Source organism: Epithele typhae, assembly GCF_022376455.1.
Source record: "Epithele typhae strain CBS 203.58 chromosome Unknown BXZ73scaffold_71, whole genome shotgun sequence".
NCBI lineage: Eukaryota > Fungi > Basidiomycota > Agaricomycetes > Polyporales > Epitheliaceae > Epithele > Epithele typhae.
This window is the reverse complement of record NW_025954262.1, coordinates 185,431-202,195: the sequence shown is the minus strand read 5'-3', so window position 1 is coordinate 202,195 and position 16,765 is coordinate 185,431. Positions and strand designations below refer to the sequence as shown.

Here is a 16,765-nt window from a genome sequence, read left to right as displayed (position 1 = left end):
ACCGCTCCACCCAATGGCGAACGCACGATACTTATCAGAGTTTGGCACGTTCGTGGCAGGGACACTCGCCCTGGGAGCGCGAAGCCGGCCCACGCTCTATCCGCATTCGTTTCTCAGGAGAAGCATCGGAGGCACTCCAAAGCTATCACGTGCGTGTTCCGCATGGTACACCGTGCGGTGGGCGTATGAGACTGGGGTCGCCTTCCCGGCAGCTTGGCCTCTTCCGTCTCGCCCTCAACCCCTCCGACGTCTACTCCCGTCTACCTTGCTTCTCCTCCCAGCCATCGACGCCCTTTGTGATATTAGGGTGACCACCGCAACCACTGTCGCAGATACTCTCATCGTACGTGCGCTCTTCCGATGATGTGTATCGCATTCGCTCAAGCTCCCCAAGTGTCTGTACTCCTCCCGCGAATCCTACACCTCAACTCGCACCCGGTATTAGTGCTTACCCGTGAGTGACACGCCCGTGCTAATATTCGTGATAGAAGCGATGTGGCTTCTGGGCACTGCGCGCGCAAACCTCGTCTTCTTTCCCCGACCCGAAGACGTTCCTGGACTCGGCTATGCTATCCTGTCGCACACCTGGGGAGAAGAAGAAGAAACGTTTCAAAAGGTTCAAAAGCTGAACGAAGAATCCAACAGCCCCTTCTCCCCGGAAGAACAGCGTCCCTTGCCCCGAGCTGAGCTCCGATCTCTCATCTCCCAGGCAGTTTCCGAAGAAGCTGTGGCTCTCCGAAACGAGCGCCTCTCTCTCATTTCTGAGGCAGTCTCAAAGGAATCTGCGGCTCGCGAAGATGCTCTCCATCGAGTGGAATCCCGGATCATGCAGACTCTCGGGTTGCCATTGCGCTTACCCACTCCTTGCCATACGGAGTCCTCTCCCGTCGTCCGCGGTCGCGCCGAAGGGAACCACAGAGACAGCCGAGCATCCGGTACTGAATTCGTGCCCGGCGGTCAGTGTGATTAAAGTTCGTCTTTCCTCCCGGGCGCTGACATACAAGACCCAAGAGCCTTCGATAGATTCAGATACAAGTCCCCTCCACCCTACTCCTGCACTGGTCCAAGGATGTGCTGAGCCACACCGGTCGTCACCACCATGGTTCAATCCACGCGATCGCCTCACTCCAAAAGTTCGATCATTCCTTGAGCTCGCCGAACAGCACGGATACGAGTACGCTTGGGTCGACACGTGCTGTATCAACAAGGAGAGCAGTTCCGAGCTCTCGGAAGGCATCAATTCCATGTTCCGGTACTACGCCCTCTCCAACATCTGCTACGTCTACCTCGGCGACGTCGAGTACTCCAACACTTATCCAGGTAACATGTGGCGCGCCTTCCGACTCAGTCGCTGGCACTTCCGGGGCTGGACTCTCCAAGAGCTTATTGCGTCTCGCATGCTCGTGTTCTATTCCAAGGAGTGGATATGTCTGGGAACCAAGTACGAGCTCGCAAATCGCCTAGAACAAGCAACCGAGATTTGTGCGGCGGTCCTTCGCTTTGATAGCCCGTTTACCGACGCGAGCATCGCGACGCGCATATCATGGGCGGTGTGTCGGGACACCACGAGGCCGGAAGACGCCGCCTACAGCCTCTTCGGGCTTTTCGGGGTCAACATGCCGAGCACAGGTGATTTCCCTGGTGCATCCGTTGCGATAGCCTATCAGCAGCTACGGATGCATCTGGACGGATCTGGCGATCCGTGATGCGCGCCCGTGGAGACGCGCCTCGGTGGGCGGCAAGGACGCGTGGCGCGCATCGACGCGTGGCTGTGATGCACGCCACGCGTCCATCCCCTTTGCTGTCCTTGCTCTCCTCCACCACCCTCGCTACTTACCCTCAGCCTCCCCGCTCTGCCCAGGCAGACGATAGCGACCATACGGTCGACTGTCGTCTGCTATTGGACCCCGGTGTCACCAGGTGACGCCGATCTTCCCTTCTCCGACCTCCCTCGACCTTGACCTCCTCCCTCGACCTCGATCCCACCCTATACCCACCTTCCCGACCGCACTCAAAACAAACACAACGCACGAGGACGTCCATACGGACGTCCACAGCATGGAGATTGGAATAGGGGGCCACGGCGCTCATTGGTGAGTCCTCCGCTCGGTCCTTCTGCACTCCCGATGCCCACCCATGTCCCCTGCCTACGACAGACCGAGCACGTCCACCCTGACGTCCTCCTCCTCCGAGCCGCTCTCCTCCACCCACTCTCCTCCGTCTGCGTCGCCCACCTGCGCCATCCGCCTCTGCGTCGCCCTCCTCGCCCTGCGCCACCCGTGCCTGCCGCCTCCTTCGCGCCGCCCTCCTCTGCCCATGTCACCCGCCTCCTCCGCATCACCCTCCTCCTCCCGCGTCACCGCGCTCCTCCGCGTCACCTTACTCCGCCTCTGCCCTTCTCCACGTCGCCCTCCTCCACCCTCGTCACCTGCCTCCTCCCCGCACCTCCTGCCCGCGCCGCCCTCCTCTGCGTCGTCCCGGCCCACATCACCTCCTCCGCCTGCGTCGCCCGCCCTCTTTACTCTGCGCCTCCTCCCCCTTCGCATCGCGCGCCCCCGCCCGCGTCGCCCACCACCTTCTCCGCCTCGTCCCGGCCCTCCGCGTCCCCCGCGAGCCCTCCGCCTCGCTCTCCTCCGCCTTCGCGTCCCTCACCTCCGCCTCGCTCGCCTTTGCGTAGCCCGCGTCCGCGTCTCCCGCATTCACGTCGCCCTCCTCCTCCTTGTCCTCTACATCGCCCTCCACCTCCTCCTAGTCCCTCCGCCTCCTCCTGGACCCCCGCCTCGTCCTTCTCTGTGCTGCCCCGCTCCCCATCACCCGCCTCCGCCTCTGCCTCCGCGTTGTCGTGGGGCGTGGCTTACTTACTAGCCCACCTATGTAGTAGTTCACTAATAAATATATTTCGATCACTAATCATATGCAAGATGCGGTGTGAATCAAAGAGGGAGGCGAGCTCACCGTCGGAGACGGCGAGCTCAGGTGGCAGGGCCCGAGGCGCTGGTGTGTGCTCTGGATCCGTGCGCGCTCAGGGAAGGCGGTGTGGAGCGCAACCGGGCCGGCCGGCACCAGATGCATCCCCACCTGCTGATAGGCTATCGCAATGGATGCACCTGGTGAATCACCACTGTAGACATGCCGACGCTCTACGGCGAAGGGCGGCTCGCATTCTGCCGGCTCCTCATGGAGATCTTGAAGACCTCACAGGATCCTTCGATTTTCCTTTTGGGAAAACGACTGGAGGTGTATGCCTTGGATGACCTCAAATTAGTGATCACCCCGGGTACGGCCAACCCTCACGGGTCCCGGGTATGGGTGTGCTGGGTCCGGGTCCGGGTCACGGCCTCATGACCCACGCACTAGCCGGGTAACCCGTGGGTGACCCGGCGGCTATGTCACGCTGTACTGAACGCCGCCATCTGGGTGCTTCGGGCCGTTCCCGTCACTACCATCAGCACGACAGGGGTGGCTAGCGCCACGAACTGTACAGTTCTACAATTACATAATCACAAACCCCAATCCGCCATCCTCCGTTTGCTATCCTGAGCACCCCACTTCCCCGCCCGCCGCCCAGAATATCCTCTTCTTGCACTTCATGTCCGTATCCGAGTCCGACCCCCGGCATCCTGCTCCGACGCTCAAGCGAGCTGCCTCTCCCTCTGCGCCAGAGGGGGAGATCTCAGGAAAACGAGTCCGCACGCTCTCGGACAGGGCCCAGAAGATGCTTGAGTCTGAGGGAATGGTTGTAAGTTGTCGGGCTACTACTTGAATACTGCGGCAAAGTACTCACCGAATATGACAGCCTGGTGCAGCCGGCGCGAGCGAGAAGCCTGTCAGCTACGCATCTGCTGCACGCACGAAGCCTCTTGGCAACGGAGGTGCTCGCCCAAAACCGACAACTGAGGCCAGCTCTGCTGCTCGCGTGGCACCTGGTCCTGGCTCCACCACCGAGGCTCGTGCGGGACCTGCGCCCGCCGCTCGCGCGCCAGGGCCTGCACCCGCCGCTCGCGCGCCAGGGCCTGCGCCCGCCGCTCGCGCGCCGGGGCCTGCACCTGGCTCTGCCGCTGAGGCTCGTGTGGGACCAGCACCAGCCAGTTCCACTGCCCACGCGAGCCCTGTTCACATCTCGGAGGCTTCGACTGCGCTGCCCCAGTCCTCCTCCTCCACTCCACCTGGCGGTGCCGCCTCCTCCCCTGCTGGTCGCCCCACTGAGATTGCGAAGTTGGCAGGTGGCGGGAAGGCAGTGGGTGGTGGGAAGGTCGTAGGGGGCAGCGGGAAGGTCGCGGCAGGTGGTGGGAAGGTCGCGGCAGGTGGTGGGAAGGTCGCGGCAGGTGGTGGGAAGGTCGCGGCAGGTGGCGGGAAGGTCGCGGCGGGTAGCGGGAAGGTCACGGCGGGCAGTGGGAAGGTCGCGGCAACTGGTGCGAAGGCCGCGACAACCAGCGCGAAGGCCACGGCGACCAGCGCGAAGGCCACGGCGACCAGCGCGAAGGCCACAGCAACCAGCGCGAAGGCCACAGCGACCAGCGCGAAGGCTGCGGCGACCAGTGCGAAGGTCGTGGAGGATGGTGGTGGGAAGGTCGCGGGCGGCTCGGCGCGAGGTGTGGACAAGCCGGGAAAAAGTCTGAAGAAGAGCAAGAAGGCTGCATCAAAGGGCAAGGTACGATATCAGTCGCCGTACTGTTTGTCGGAGGAAGAGGAGGAGGCTACGCACCGTGATGTGATCGACATCGATGATTCTGAAGACTCCGACGACGGCGAGGGCGAAGACTCTGGCACTCTGGCCGAATCCTTCACCAAGGGGAAGAATGGTGTGCCGTGGTTCGAAGACGATGAAGACGGACTCAAGCAGCTCAGTAAGTACACAGTCTTGCATATATGAACATTTACTTACTGGTAATCGTTATGTGCGCTGCCATGCAGCCGCCATGATGGGTCGTGGTTGGAACTCCCCGATCTATGGGTTCTTCAAACCCATCCCCAAGATCGTGGATGTCGGCGGACGCCGTGTTCACATCTTCGAGTGTGGAGCGAAGGGCTGTAAGTGTAACAAAAAGTTCATCAATAGGTTTCTAAACACAGCCGACGCAACTTCGACTGGGAATATGTTCCGACATGCGAGGGTCTGCTGGGGTGAAGAAGCAGTCAATCACACTATCAAGAACAGAATGACACCGGGCGAAGTGCGCCAGCACTTCGTCAAGAACGCGTCTGAAAACGGTGACATCACCACGTTCTTCGAGCGCAAAGGGAAGGGACCGGTAACTTACTCACATCGTCAACATACCCGCACGGAAGTACGGTAAGTCTTGCATCGTTGTTTCTTGTTATAATGGCGCCTCTAATGTAGCTGTCAGCGCCGAGTTTGCGAGATGGATGGCAGAGTCTTACCGGCCGTTCAACATCGTTAACGACGAACGCCTCCGGTCGCTGCTCAAGACTGGACGACCCGGATACTGGATCCCTTCGGCGACAACTGTGGCGCGCGATGTCAAGACTCTCTTCGCGCGCTCGCGCAACCGCTTGAGTCATATGCTGCGGGTGAGTGAGTATCTTGTGATGTTAGATACCATGCGAGCTTACCGGATATGATTGTGCGCGGCCAGAACTATGACGGCCAACTCAGCATCTCGACTGACTGCTGGACGTCGCCCAATGGGCACCCGTTCGTTGGTATCCTAGTGCACTTTGTACACAACGGAGATCCGATCAGCTTGGTGCTCGATGTTATCGAGGTGCCGAAGGTACGCACCTTTGAGATCCAGCCCAATCTGACGTCGGGCAAGCGGCTGATTGATCTTCTCTATCAGTCACACACAGGCCAGACTCTCGGCGACACACAAGTCCGCATTCTGTGCGAGTTTGGTATCCAAGATATGGTTCGTGCGCATGCTAAGCCTCATCAGAGTGTTGAAGCTGACTGTAAAACTCACCTAGCTCCTTGCGGTTGCATGTGACAGTGCCTCCGCAAACAACGTGATGGTTGAGCGGATGGACGACCGTCTGCCCAAGTTCCGTGCGTCGACCGGACATGTGCACTGTTTCGGGCACGTCATCCAGCTTGTCGGCTTCGGCATGCTAAAGCAGTTCGAGCCTGTTCGCAAAAAGAAGACCGCAGAGGGGGAGAGTGAAGACAACATGGAGGTCGAGGAGGACTTTGAGGACGCAGCAGAGGAGAGCGAGGACGAGGAGGACGATGAAGACGAGGGTGAGCAGGAGGCAGAGAGTGATGAGGACCTCGCAGGGATCATTGACGGTGAGGAATGGGTCGACGAGATGTCTGGCATGACGGATGCGGAGCTCCGCGAGTATCGTGCCGCTCTTCGCCCTGTGCGCACAATGCTGACTAAGGTACGTTCCCACTCCCATGATCTGTCGCCGGAGACTCACCGGGCCACCTCGTAGCTCCGCCGTCTTGCCTGCGCAATCAAGAATTCGTCCACAATCTTGCTTCCAGCATGGAAGCAACAGCTTGCTCTTCTCAATCAGCCGACTCTGATGCTTCGAAGGGATGTCAAGTGCCGGTGGAACTCAACGTTCGACATGCTGAAGCGAGCCTTGCGCCTCAAGACTGCCATCAAGTCGTTCTGTGTGCCAGACCATGATTTCCACACCACTGATCTCGAGGAGTACCGTCTCTCCAAGCGGGAATGGGTAATCGCTGAACAGCTTGTAGAGGTCTTGAAGGTGCGTGTTTCTGCATGATGCATGTACTAGTGCGCTCATGATTCTTCTCGGCCGCATTTCCGGGATCTTTCCACCCCGTCCAACCTCTCCGCTGTCTTCCCCGCCGCACGCACGCACACATGCCCCACCTGCCTGCACGCCCGCCCTCCACACGCCCGCCCTCCACACGCCCGCCCTCCACACGGCATGTGCACACGAACGGACAACTTCGCCTTCCACCCTCTTCCCACACGCACGCCTGCCTGCACTCCTGCACGCTCACACACCCACCCATCCACATGGCACGCGCACTGAACGGCCTGCCTTCCCTCATTCCCTCATCCCCGCACTCCCACCCGCATTTTGGACACCTGCACGCCCTCACACTGCCCACCCGCACGCCACACGCCCACTCATACTCACACGCACGCACGCACGCACGCACGCACGCACGCACGCACGCACGCACGCACGCACGCACGCACGCACGCACGCACGCACGCACGCACGCACTCTGCGCGCCGCACTCCACGCACTGCACTCCACACTCCGCATAACGCACTCCGCACGACGCCCGACGCGCGCACAACGCCGCTCACAACGCCGCTCACACGTACGCCGTGCTCCGCACTCCGCACTGTGCACAAAACACACACAACGCCCAACACACACACAACACCGCACACACGTACGCGCCCGGCGGTCGACTTCTCCACCCTCTCCTCTCCACAACTGCCTACCGCGCGCTGCACGCACGCATCCGCATGCCGAACGACTTCACACACGCACATCTGCCTGCTCGCTCACCCACAGATCTTCAAGGATGCGACGTTATTCTTCTCCCGCAGCACCCCAAATCTCGCCACTGTCATCCCCGTCATGGACATCCTCGATGAGCACCTGACGACGACACATCTCCCGGGCAGCAAAACCTCGAAAGGCGTCCCATATGACGTCGCCGTTCGCCAGGCTCATGGCTTCGCAAAGAAGGTTTTGAACAAGTATTATGAGCTTACTGATTCGACTGAAGCTTATCGTATCGCGATGGGTGAGTTCACTCAAACCTGTTGGGCTATAGTTAACCAGATTGTGCGCAGTGCTACACCCGAGCTTTAAGCTCGAGTATTTCAAGACTCATCACTGGCAAGACAATTGGATAGAGACTGCAAAGGGTCTCGTCCGCGATGAGTACGACCTGAACTACAAGCGCGATACCCCGGACGCGACTGCGATGGATGAAGACATTGATGAGGTGGATCTACTACGCAGACAGGCAGGTCGAAACGACGCTATGGTACGTGCTGTGTAACATTTATTGTGTTACAAGCTCTCATTCTATTGTCACAGGACGACGAGAACGTCAACATGTTTGATACACTGCCTTTCCTTCCAAAAGGCGGTGACTCAATGGATGAAGACGAACTCACGCGCTACCTCGCGGAGTCCATTGTCCGTGTGAAAGACCCGCTCGACTGGTGGAAATCGCACGCAAAGCAGTATCCTTGCTTGAGCCGTATGGCTCGCGACTTCTTGATGATCCCCGGTGAGTTCTGATAAGTCCAGAATCGTATCTCTTTACTTACCACTCAGTGCAGCCACTTCCATCGACGTCGAGCGGCTGTTCAGCCGGGGGCGACTCCTTCTGCCCTATGTCCGCAACCGACTCAGCGCGCAGACGACCCGTGCGCTGCTGTGCCTCGGGAGCTGGTCTCGTCTTGGCTTCATCCGGCCTGAAGATGTACTCGATGTGGCAGCCATGGACGAAATTGAAGAGACTCACCTCCTCGACTTCAAGATGCCGCACGGTTACGACAAGATCGATCTCTCGGATGGTTAGAACGCAGTATTGTGTATGTGCTTATCAATTTACTTCCCGCTTGCTCTCCGCCTTTCCCCACCCAGTGCATGTATCGCAGTGCCGCACCGCATACATTGTTCCCACCACACCGCGCACATCATCCTCATCACACTGCACACGTCGCCGCCGTTGAGCCCCGTGCGTCGCCACCGTTGAGCCCTGCGCGTCGCTGCTGCCGAGCCGCGTGTCACTGCTGTTGAGCTGCGCGTCGCCGCCGTTGAGCCGCGCGCATCGCCGCCGTTAAACCGTGCGCGTCGCCGCCGTTAAACCGCGCGCGCGTCGCCGCCGAAACGCGTGCGTTGCCCATACCATGTGCGTTGTCGCAGCACCACCTGTGTCGGCCCTGTTCCACACCATTGCACATGCTGCCAGACTGTGCGCAGCCACTGTTCCATGTGTGCCGCTGCGTATCGTGCATGCCGTTCCCGTTCCATGTGTGTCGTCTCCGCACCACCCACGTCCGAGTGTCTACCGCATGCCGCATCTCAGGAGTGTATGCGTCTGCGTGTCCGTACTGCATGTCAGAGTGTCTGTACCGTCACGCGGGTTGCGTCAAGTTACTAGTGGTAGGTACCTCGTGCATTGCCACTGCTGTAGCTGCAGCTGCCGCTGTTGTTTTTATTATTTCTGGCTTGGCTTGCCCTCACCCTGGGTGACCCTTGGGTGACCCGTGAACGGTCACAACCCATGCCCACCCACGTGTATAGACGCCCACCCATGAGTGCAACGACCCGTGGGTCGGTGGGTCCGGGTTTCGTGGGTGTGGGTCCGGGTCAGGCCAGAATGACCCATGGGTGACCCATGGTGATCACTACCTCAAATCATACCTCCAGAAGAATCCCCAAAGCCAAACCCGTCGTCATCTTCTCCCCCTCCAGCCTTCGTCCCACCTTCGTTATGTGTTCTACAACCCGGATGCACAATCTCAGCCAGGACAGAATAAGGTACGCTGATATGGATATCATTCTATGCTGTGCTACATTGACGACCATTTTAAAATTTAGCACCACTGGTCTGCCACATGGACGACCCTACAGTAGTGAATCGCCGGGTGCATCCGTTCCCATAGCCTGTCGGCAGGTGCGGATGCACCTGTTGATCTCAGGCACGGCCCCGTTGCTATGTCCACCCCCATCACACCACTTCCCCAGACGCGCACACGCACGCCATACGGGCGCCCATTCGTGCTCGTCGTCCCTGTATTGTTTTTGAACACCCTTTTTGTATGTGTACTAGTTTATTAATGGAGATGAAATATATTTAACGTATGCTACTACATGACGGAGGGCTCGCAGGAGGAGGGGCAGGGCCGGGACGAGGCGGAGGAGGCGGAGGCCGGTAACGCGAGGGAGAGTGAAGCGGGGGCGGGCGGCACGAAGGAGGTGGGCGGCGTGAAAGTGGCGGCAAGCGTGGGCGGAGCAGGGCGGCGTGCGCGGGCGGAGTACGACGGGGAGGAGGAGGGCGCCGCAGGAGGGCAAGGCGGGCGGGCGAGGCGGGCTGAGGAGTGCGGTGCGGAAGCGCGTGACGGGCGAGGCAGGTGGAGGGCAGCGCGGAGAAGGGCGAGGCGGGCGGAGGAGCGCGATTTGGAGGGCAGCGGGCGACGACATGGAGGAGGCGGGTAGCGCGGGCGAAGGAGGCGGGTGACGCGGGCAGAGGGGAGCGGCGCGGAGGATGGTGGCGGCGCGGGGCGGCGTTCGCGAGCGGTGTGCGCGGGCGGCGTGCGCGGGCGGTGCAAGCGGAGGAGGGCGACGCCTCTGCGGACGATGCAGAGGGAGGTGGCGTGCGCGGGCGACGTGCGCAGAGAAGAGCGGCGCGGAGGAGGGCGCGGAGGAGGGCCGAAAGGAGAATGAGGACGTCCGTGCGGACGTCCTCGGCGGCCTGTTGTAGTTGTCGACGCGGCAGGTGGGCGTTGGGAATGCGTGAGGGCGGAGCGGAGGACTCACCAAAGCGGGGGCCACGGTACATCGCCGCGGCCCCCCTATTCCAATCTCCATGCTGAGGACGTCCATCCGGACGTCCTCATGCGCTCTTGACGTTGTGAGGGAGGCCGGCAAGCTGGGTGAAGGGCGGGATTGAGGTCGAGGTCGAGGTCGGCCGGAGGAGGGAAGGTCGGTGTCACCTGGTGACACCGTAGTCCAATAGCAGACGACAGTCGACCATATGGTCGCTATCGTCTGCCTGGACAGAGCGGGAAGGACGGGGGCAGTGAGGGTGGAGGAGGAGGAAGAGGAGGAGGAGGAGAGCGAGGACGGCGAAGGACGCGTGGCATGCATCACAGCCACGCGTTGATGCGCGCCACGCCTGGCGAGGCGCGTCTACACGGGCGCGCATCACGGATCAATAGGTGCACCTGTAGCTGCCGATGGGCTATGGCAACAGGTGCTCCTAGCGATTCACTGCTGCTCGACGACCACAGAACTCCGTGCTCCCACATTCTCCACGTCGCCAGGTGGGATCGAGCTCCGCGCGGCCGCTCTGCCTCTGGATGATACAAATAGATACCTCCTCGTCGACTTATTCTGCAGAGATCACAGTGGACCCCGGCTCTTCCTCTTGCTTCAAAGGGTGGACGACGAGAGGTCCAACGATGGCGCTGCTCCGCTCTACCAGCCCACGGAGAAGCCTGTTGTGTGTATGAGGAAACCAATCACCGACACCGCCTTACATGGCTGGAAGATGACAGACCTGTGTGTTGTAGCCCTCCCGACGTACACCGGTGACGTCTCCGAGCGCAAAACCGCGGGGATGGAGTTGCTTAAACGCTTCTGCGAAACAACCACTACAAGCTCCCCCTTTCGCCTTGCTTTTTGCGACTTCCTCCAGCTTGAAGACCGGTTCATCTTCTTCGACAGCGAAGCAAGCACCCTGCCGTCGCCTTCTTCCACCAAAAACGTCTCCCTCCGTTTCAACGGATACATGTCTCAAACCGTGGCGACTGTTGTTCTTGGAATATGCTCTCACGTCGATTCCCCTATCGACAACCACCTGTGCTCATTGATGCTAACCTCGCTGTCATCTCAAACTGCGACGAACACGCCTGGTCCAGATGTACCACGCCGACAACATTTCTGCATCCTTCGTGCTTTATGGCCCCATAAAGAAACCTCTGCCGCCGAGGATGTGCATTCGTGCGAGACGGATCATATCGACATGGACGGACCATGGCCAGTGCAGTGCCGAGCGCAGGGTTGCTCTTGGGAAGTCGTGTTATCGTTCTCCCCTAGTCCGTTAGGTAGAGAAACGCTGCAAGTGAGGGTGGATGGACGGAGGTTATGATTGCTATATAGCTTCAGGTTTGGTGGGACGAGATGTAGAGCACGACCTATTGCGAATATAACTGCACGTCGTTCGTTCATGTTTTAGAGAGCCAACCGACAGTAGCATCGCGCATGGAACGGTCGTGACGATGCTGTTACGCGCTGATATGACGCCAACTCTGGGGTGTCGACAGGGGTGAGGGCGAGAGAGCGTAAGCGCGGAGCTCGGGAGATCGAGTGAGGTGAAAAAAGAAGCAAGACACGACACGCTGCGTGGAGGGCACACACGAAGAGAGGCTGAGCGAGCGAACGCGTGGCGCGCGAAGTGGACAAGGACGGGGGAACAGACGCGAGGAAGACGAGCTCGCGCACACGGGCGCTGGCGATATGATAAAAGATGCGAGGAGGTGGGCGTTGGCGTTGGCGTGTGCGAAGTCGAGGTGTAGCGAGAAGAAGTCGGGGCGAAGGTGGATGAACACACCACACACGCGAGAATAGCCGGGAAGTGAACTAAGAGCTTAAATACATACGGCGCGCGGCGCGAGGACGTATCTCAGAGAAGAGACTGTACCGAAGACAGTAAACAAGAACGTGCAGATCTGAAGCAAAATGTGGATCCTCGACACGGGAGTGCAGAAGAGGCGGGACAGAGCGTGGAGATGGACGGAGGGGGCCAAGACAGAGAAATAAAGAGGAGACGAAGAGATGTAGGAACGTGTGGTATAAATAAAATGTATCATGAAGCGATAAGAGAACGTAAGTACTAGGACGTCCACGAGTGCAATCGCGAGAGGGAGAGGAAGTCGCGCCGTGGGCAGTGCTCGTCTCGTGAGACGCGAAAGTAACGGTGAATAGAGTGATGACTCACCCCGATAGAGAAGAACGCGGTCTCGACCTCCAGGAGGAACAGCATTGATCCACTAGAAATATGCTGCGTATCGACAGGATCGTCGAGTGCGCTCGATCCTTCCCCGGCGTGACCTCGGCTCTCTAGACGTAGAGGACGTCGACAGCGTCAGCGAAGTGCACGGGACTGTTGGCCTGGTCGAGGTGAGAGAAGAAGAGAGGCGCGTGGGTGGCTGCAGCCACAGCGGGGTGATCTGGCCATTGGAAGCGTTGAGGAGACGTGTACCCGGACTATCGATGCAAATGACGGAGGGATTGCTGCCGTCCCAGGCGAGACGGCACTGGACGCGGTTCACGGCGTGAATGGACATCACGGCCTCCTGCGTTGCTGGCTGGCTAGTGGTCGAGCTCAAGAGATTGAGGTCGCCGTCACACGCGTGATGTTGCAACGTATGTGTGACGTAACGCGCCTCAAAGGTCGATCGAGCTCCGAGTGTACATGACCGCGTCGCACTTGCCTTCCCAGTCTGTGAAAGCCAGCACGGAGGAAAGCGTAGATGCAGAGCGGTCTGGTGAGGGTGTCGAAAGCGCTGGAAATGGTGCTTTCTCGCAAAACTGAAGCCAGGTGAGTCGGAAGGACCTCAATGCGCCTAGGTACCACTTGGACATGCAGAGGAAAGCCTGATGGGGTCGACCGTCAGAAATTGCTCATTAATCGTCTAAGCCTGACAGAACGAGCGAATCAGCAAGAAGAAACCGGCGGCCGATTCACGAGAACGCACCGCAGAATCCTGTTTCAGCTACTCTCGCCCTCGCCTTCGTCCCCTTTTCCCGACGATCCCCTCTGCTGATCCGACGGGTTCACCAGCCTCCCACCACCTCGCCTCCTTCGTCGACCGCTCCGTTCCGGGGAGGTTCTCCGAACATGAACTCCGCATCGACGTCCGCGTCCGTGCCCCGGGTCGCAAACGGCACAAAGACGCGCTTCGACACCTCGCCCGGCACTTCGAGCAATCCACTGTCGTCCTCCGCGTTCGTCAGAGGATCGCCCGCACCCGCACCGTCCAGAACGCTGGGTAGTGATCCCGGTCGCAAAGCGTCTCGGCGAGCCGATCGATCACTGAGGAGGACCACGCACGGTCGAGGTCGACGGCCCAGTACGTGGTCTCGAGCTTGAGCGTCTCGAGGGCGTGATGAGGGGCGGGCGTGCTGGAGAATTGGTCGGCGAGGAGGACGGGGAGCGCGTCGGTGAGGGTCCTGTGACACCAGGAGCGTATGGGACGGGACTCGGGCTCGCCGTAGATGATGGCGAGGGTGCGTAGGCGCGGACAGCCGGTGAGCGCGCCCAAGGAACGACGAGTGTTTTGATCTGGGAGTAGAGCGCGTCAATAACGAAACAAGGGGTCCGGAAACGATGGCGTGCATACGTGCGGTATTGCCGAGAGTGGGCTGGTCTTGGGGGGGATGACTGAGGAGGATGGAGAGGTGCTCGAGGTTGGGCGTGGATGCCATTCCACAGTCGACAAACACCGGGGTAAATGTGAATGTGCATGTCCAACGTCACCAAGACGTCCCGCGAGACGACACCGTGGCCAACGAGCAGGTCAAGTAAGTCGCCGAGGTCGATGCAATGCACCTCTGCTGCCTTCCGCATACGCGCTGTGATCGAATTCGGCGACGAGATGACGGAGACCGCCGCAGGGGGGACCGACAGGTGTGTCCCTAGGAGGGTGGTGACCAAGATTTTCGGGAAATTACGGAAGGCACTGAGAGGACATCTGTGAGGGGATTGAGGTCTGGATCGCCATTGCCGGCAGACGAGAGCACAGTTGTGGAGGGCAGGTGAAGCGGAACAGCGTTGATGAGCGCACAGCCAGGGTGCCGGTCTGGATGACATCGTGTAGGAGAAGGACAGCCAGTGCGAGATGAAAATCGTCGCCAGGGACGGTCCGGGTATCGCAGGCCGTATGTCGTGCTCGCAAGCGCCGGTGGCGGCGCCGACCGCGTACGCGCGGTGTAGACCGCGAGAGCACACAGAAGGCGTTGCGGTCGGTTCTCATGCGTCGCGCCCTGACGGTCCCATCCGCTGTGCTGAATCGGTTATCCTGAGGTATCCGCGGGCAGATAGCGGAGGGTGCGCGAGACGGAATAGATGAGATGCACGAAGACGAGGACAAACGCGCGCGGAGATGATCGCGCGGGCGTTAGCCTGGTCGATGTTCGTGCGTACAGCGACAGCGCGTGCGTATCAGTGGATAGGCCCGTTATACGGAGGTGTGAATGTCAGTACGAGAAAAGTCCTATAATGTGTAGCGCATTGACTTACAACCCAAATAGCACACACGAGTGCTTCCTTGGCCTCTAGTGCTGTCTATAGGCAGACCGCCTTTCACATCAAAAGCAACCTCTTCGCAGTTTGAGCAAGTGAAGCCTGAGGCGCATGCATACGCTCTGATACTGCAACGACTGCGCTGTCCATGCGACCGCAGACGAGACAAGCAGTTAGCGCAGAAGTGTTTTGTGTCCTCGAAACTCACCACTAGCGTTGCCTCGCCTCCTGCATACCCATTTCTTACCGTCAAGGTCGTGTACAGGCCCCAGGCCTGGCATGGGGGATCGTCAGCTGCACGAGCGCGAGGGTTTGCGTCAAAAACTCCGCACAGCCAAAAGCGACGCCGAGACGCAGGACTCTGGCGCGTCTTGTTCTCCCACCCTCACTACCACCACCACCACCACCACCACCTCTCGACGTCCTTCAGGTTCTTCAGCTCCTCTCCTAGGCTCATCTCTCACTTTCCTTCAAGGCCGTAGTCAATCGATTCCGCCCTCACTCCGCCGGAACGCCTCATCAGGTCGCCGCTGCTCCACCCGCCCGCCATGGCGTTTCGTCCTCCGTCTACCGCTCTCTCCCATGAACAATGAACATAGACAGCTCAAAAGGACGTCTTCCGCTACGAAACGTGGAGCAGGAGTTTGGTGCAGTGGGAGGACACGGACGAAGACAGATGACTCGAGCGGGCTGCCGCCGCACCGCAACGCTTGCCCTCCTACAACCATCTCGAATCCCCTTCCTCCCGGTGCCCCCACGTTCAGCTCTCCTGTTCCCAGCGCCATCTCTCCTCCTCCGGCATGCCTTATTTACGGCGGTTTCCTCCTTTTCACCACCGACTTGCTCGTTCTCCTTGACACGTCAAGACCACTCCGAGACTCCGCTGTCGTCGTCAACCCCGGATCTTACCCACCTACCCACCTCTATGGTCACCTCTCTCGAACTCTCGAGGGAATGGACGCCCTCATTATGGGTGGAGATGCCCGGATAAGGGAAGCGTACTGTGGAAGAGAGCGGGCAGTTGGTATGTCTAGGGTCGTGGTAGTTCGACATCCCAAATATATGCGTTTTCCCCTTTCCATTCTCCGCCCGTCGCGTTTCCGGCCACTATGAACAAACTATGATCTGTTGGGCACGGCTCGGGTTGGTCGTCGACTTCCCTGCCCCCGATCTTGACCTGTCCCCCAACATGTCCTGGTCTTTATACAGAGCTGGATTAGGAGGTCCTGTCCCCAGTCGTGACATCAAGAACGTCTTCATCCTGTTATGGTGCCATCTTACCGTCCAGCTACGCTCCCAAGCACGTCGATGTTGCAGCGTACACCTCCCCGCAGGGTTACGGGGGCATCAGTTGGACATCGGTGAGCAGCACCCCGGTTGCTCAGCTCTATTCCGCGCGAAGTTGACCCAGAACTTGCCCTTTGCAGGTTGGGTTCATATACGGGACTGCGACCACGTCTCGTCGGCGAAACGCTTCTTTGGCGTGCACACGCTGGATTGCTCGCCGTGAGTGGAGCATCGATACCGAGCAGGGATGAGGCACCGGGAACTCTGTACATGCACCTTCTCTTGCAGTGGGAGCTTGAGCCCTCGAAGGTCGCGTGCTGCTTGGTGCGCGCGCAGAGCGAGGCCGAGGGCGCGAGTGCGGGTCCGCGAGGGAAATCGAGCTCGAGGCGCGCCCCCACTGCGAATGCGTTTTGCGTTGTTGGCGCCCTCAACGCCTGCACCCCTCCGCCGATAAGTGCAGGCGGTGCTCGTCAGCCTATCATCGGACGTCCAGCACTGCGATTTCGAGGTGTGCAAACACGCTCATCCACT

General features: G+C 59.7%; 6 protein-coding genes across 6 annotated transcripts; 4 read left to right on the top strand and 2 right to left on the bottom strand.

Annotated features, from left to right (window-relative positions):
* Positions 1–493: 493 nt before the first annotated feature.
* Positions 494–3,345, top strand: BXZ73DRAFT_53711 (heterokaryon incompatibility protein-domain-containing protein; the record flags this gene model as incomplete). Its single annotated transcript, XM_048021054.1, has 3 exons — positions 494–616; positions 1,080–1,629; positions 3,128–3,345. 3 exons carry the CDS (start codon positions 494–496, stop codon positions 3,343–3,345), a joined length of 891 nt encoding a protein of 296 aa, XP_047873390.1.
* Positions 3,346–4,934: 1,589 nt separating this feature from the next.
* On the top strand, positions 4,935–5,741 carry BXZ73DRAFT_2163 (uncharacterized protein; the record flags this gene model as incomplete). The annotated part of the gene is made up of 3 exons (XM_048017627.1): positions 4,935–5,288; positions 5,377–5,532; positions 5,598–5,741. Coding segments are annotated over 3 exons (654 nt in total), but the record flags the coding sequence as incomplete, so codon positions are not given.
* Positions 5,742–5,928: 187 nt separating this feature from the next.
* Positions 5,929–6,126, top strand: BXZ73DRAFT_6663 (uncharacterized protein; the record flags this gene model as incomplete). Its single annotated transcript, XM_048021776.1, has 1 exon — positions 5,929–6,126. A coding segment is annotated over one exon (198 nt), but the record flags the coding sequence as incomplete, so codon positions are not given.
* A 3-nt stretch (positions 6,127–6,129) lies between these two features.
* BXZ73DRAFT_53702 (uncharacterized protein) lies at positions 6,130–7,966 on the top strand (the record flags this gene model as incomplete). The annotated part of the gene is made up of 4 exons (XM_048021052.1): positions 6,130–6,342; positions 6,397–6,678; positions 7,669–7,705; positions 7,755–7,966. 4 exons carry the CDS (start codon positions 6,130–6,132, stop codon positions 7,964–7,966), a joined length of 744 nt encoding a protein of 247 aa, XP_047873387.1.
* A 4,796-nt stretch (positions 7,967–12,762) lies between these two features.
* On the bottom strand, positions 12,763–12,989 carry BXZ73DRAFT_105811 (uncharacterized protein; the record flags this gene model as incomplete). The annotated part of the gene is made up of 2 exons (XM_048016396.1): positions 12,763–12,805; positions 12,862–12,989. 2 exons carry the CDS (start codon positions 12,987–12,989, stop codon positions 12,763–12,765), a joined length of 171 nt encoding a protein of 56 aa, XP_047873386.1.
* Positions 12,990–13,479: 490 nt separating this feature from the next.
* On the bottom strand, positions 13,480–14,515 carry BXZ73DRAFT_81065 (uncharacterized protein; the record flags this gene model as incomplete). The annotated part of the gene is made up of 3 exons (XM_048023417.1): positions 13,480–13,718; positions 13,757–13,987; positions 14,149–14,515. The coding sequence occupies 3 exons, from the start codon at positions 14,513–14,515 to the stop codon at positions 13,480–13,482; spliced, it is 837 nt and encodes a 278-aa protein (XP_047873385.1).
* Positions 14,516–16,765: the final 2,250 nt, after the last annotated feature.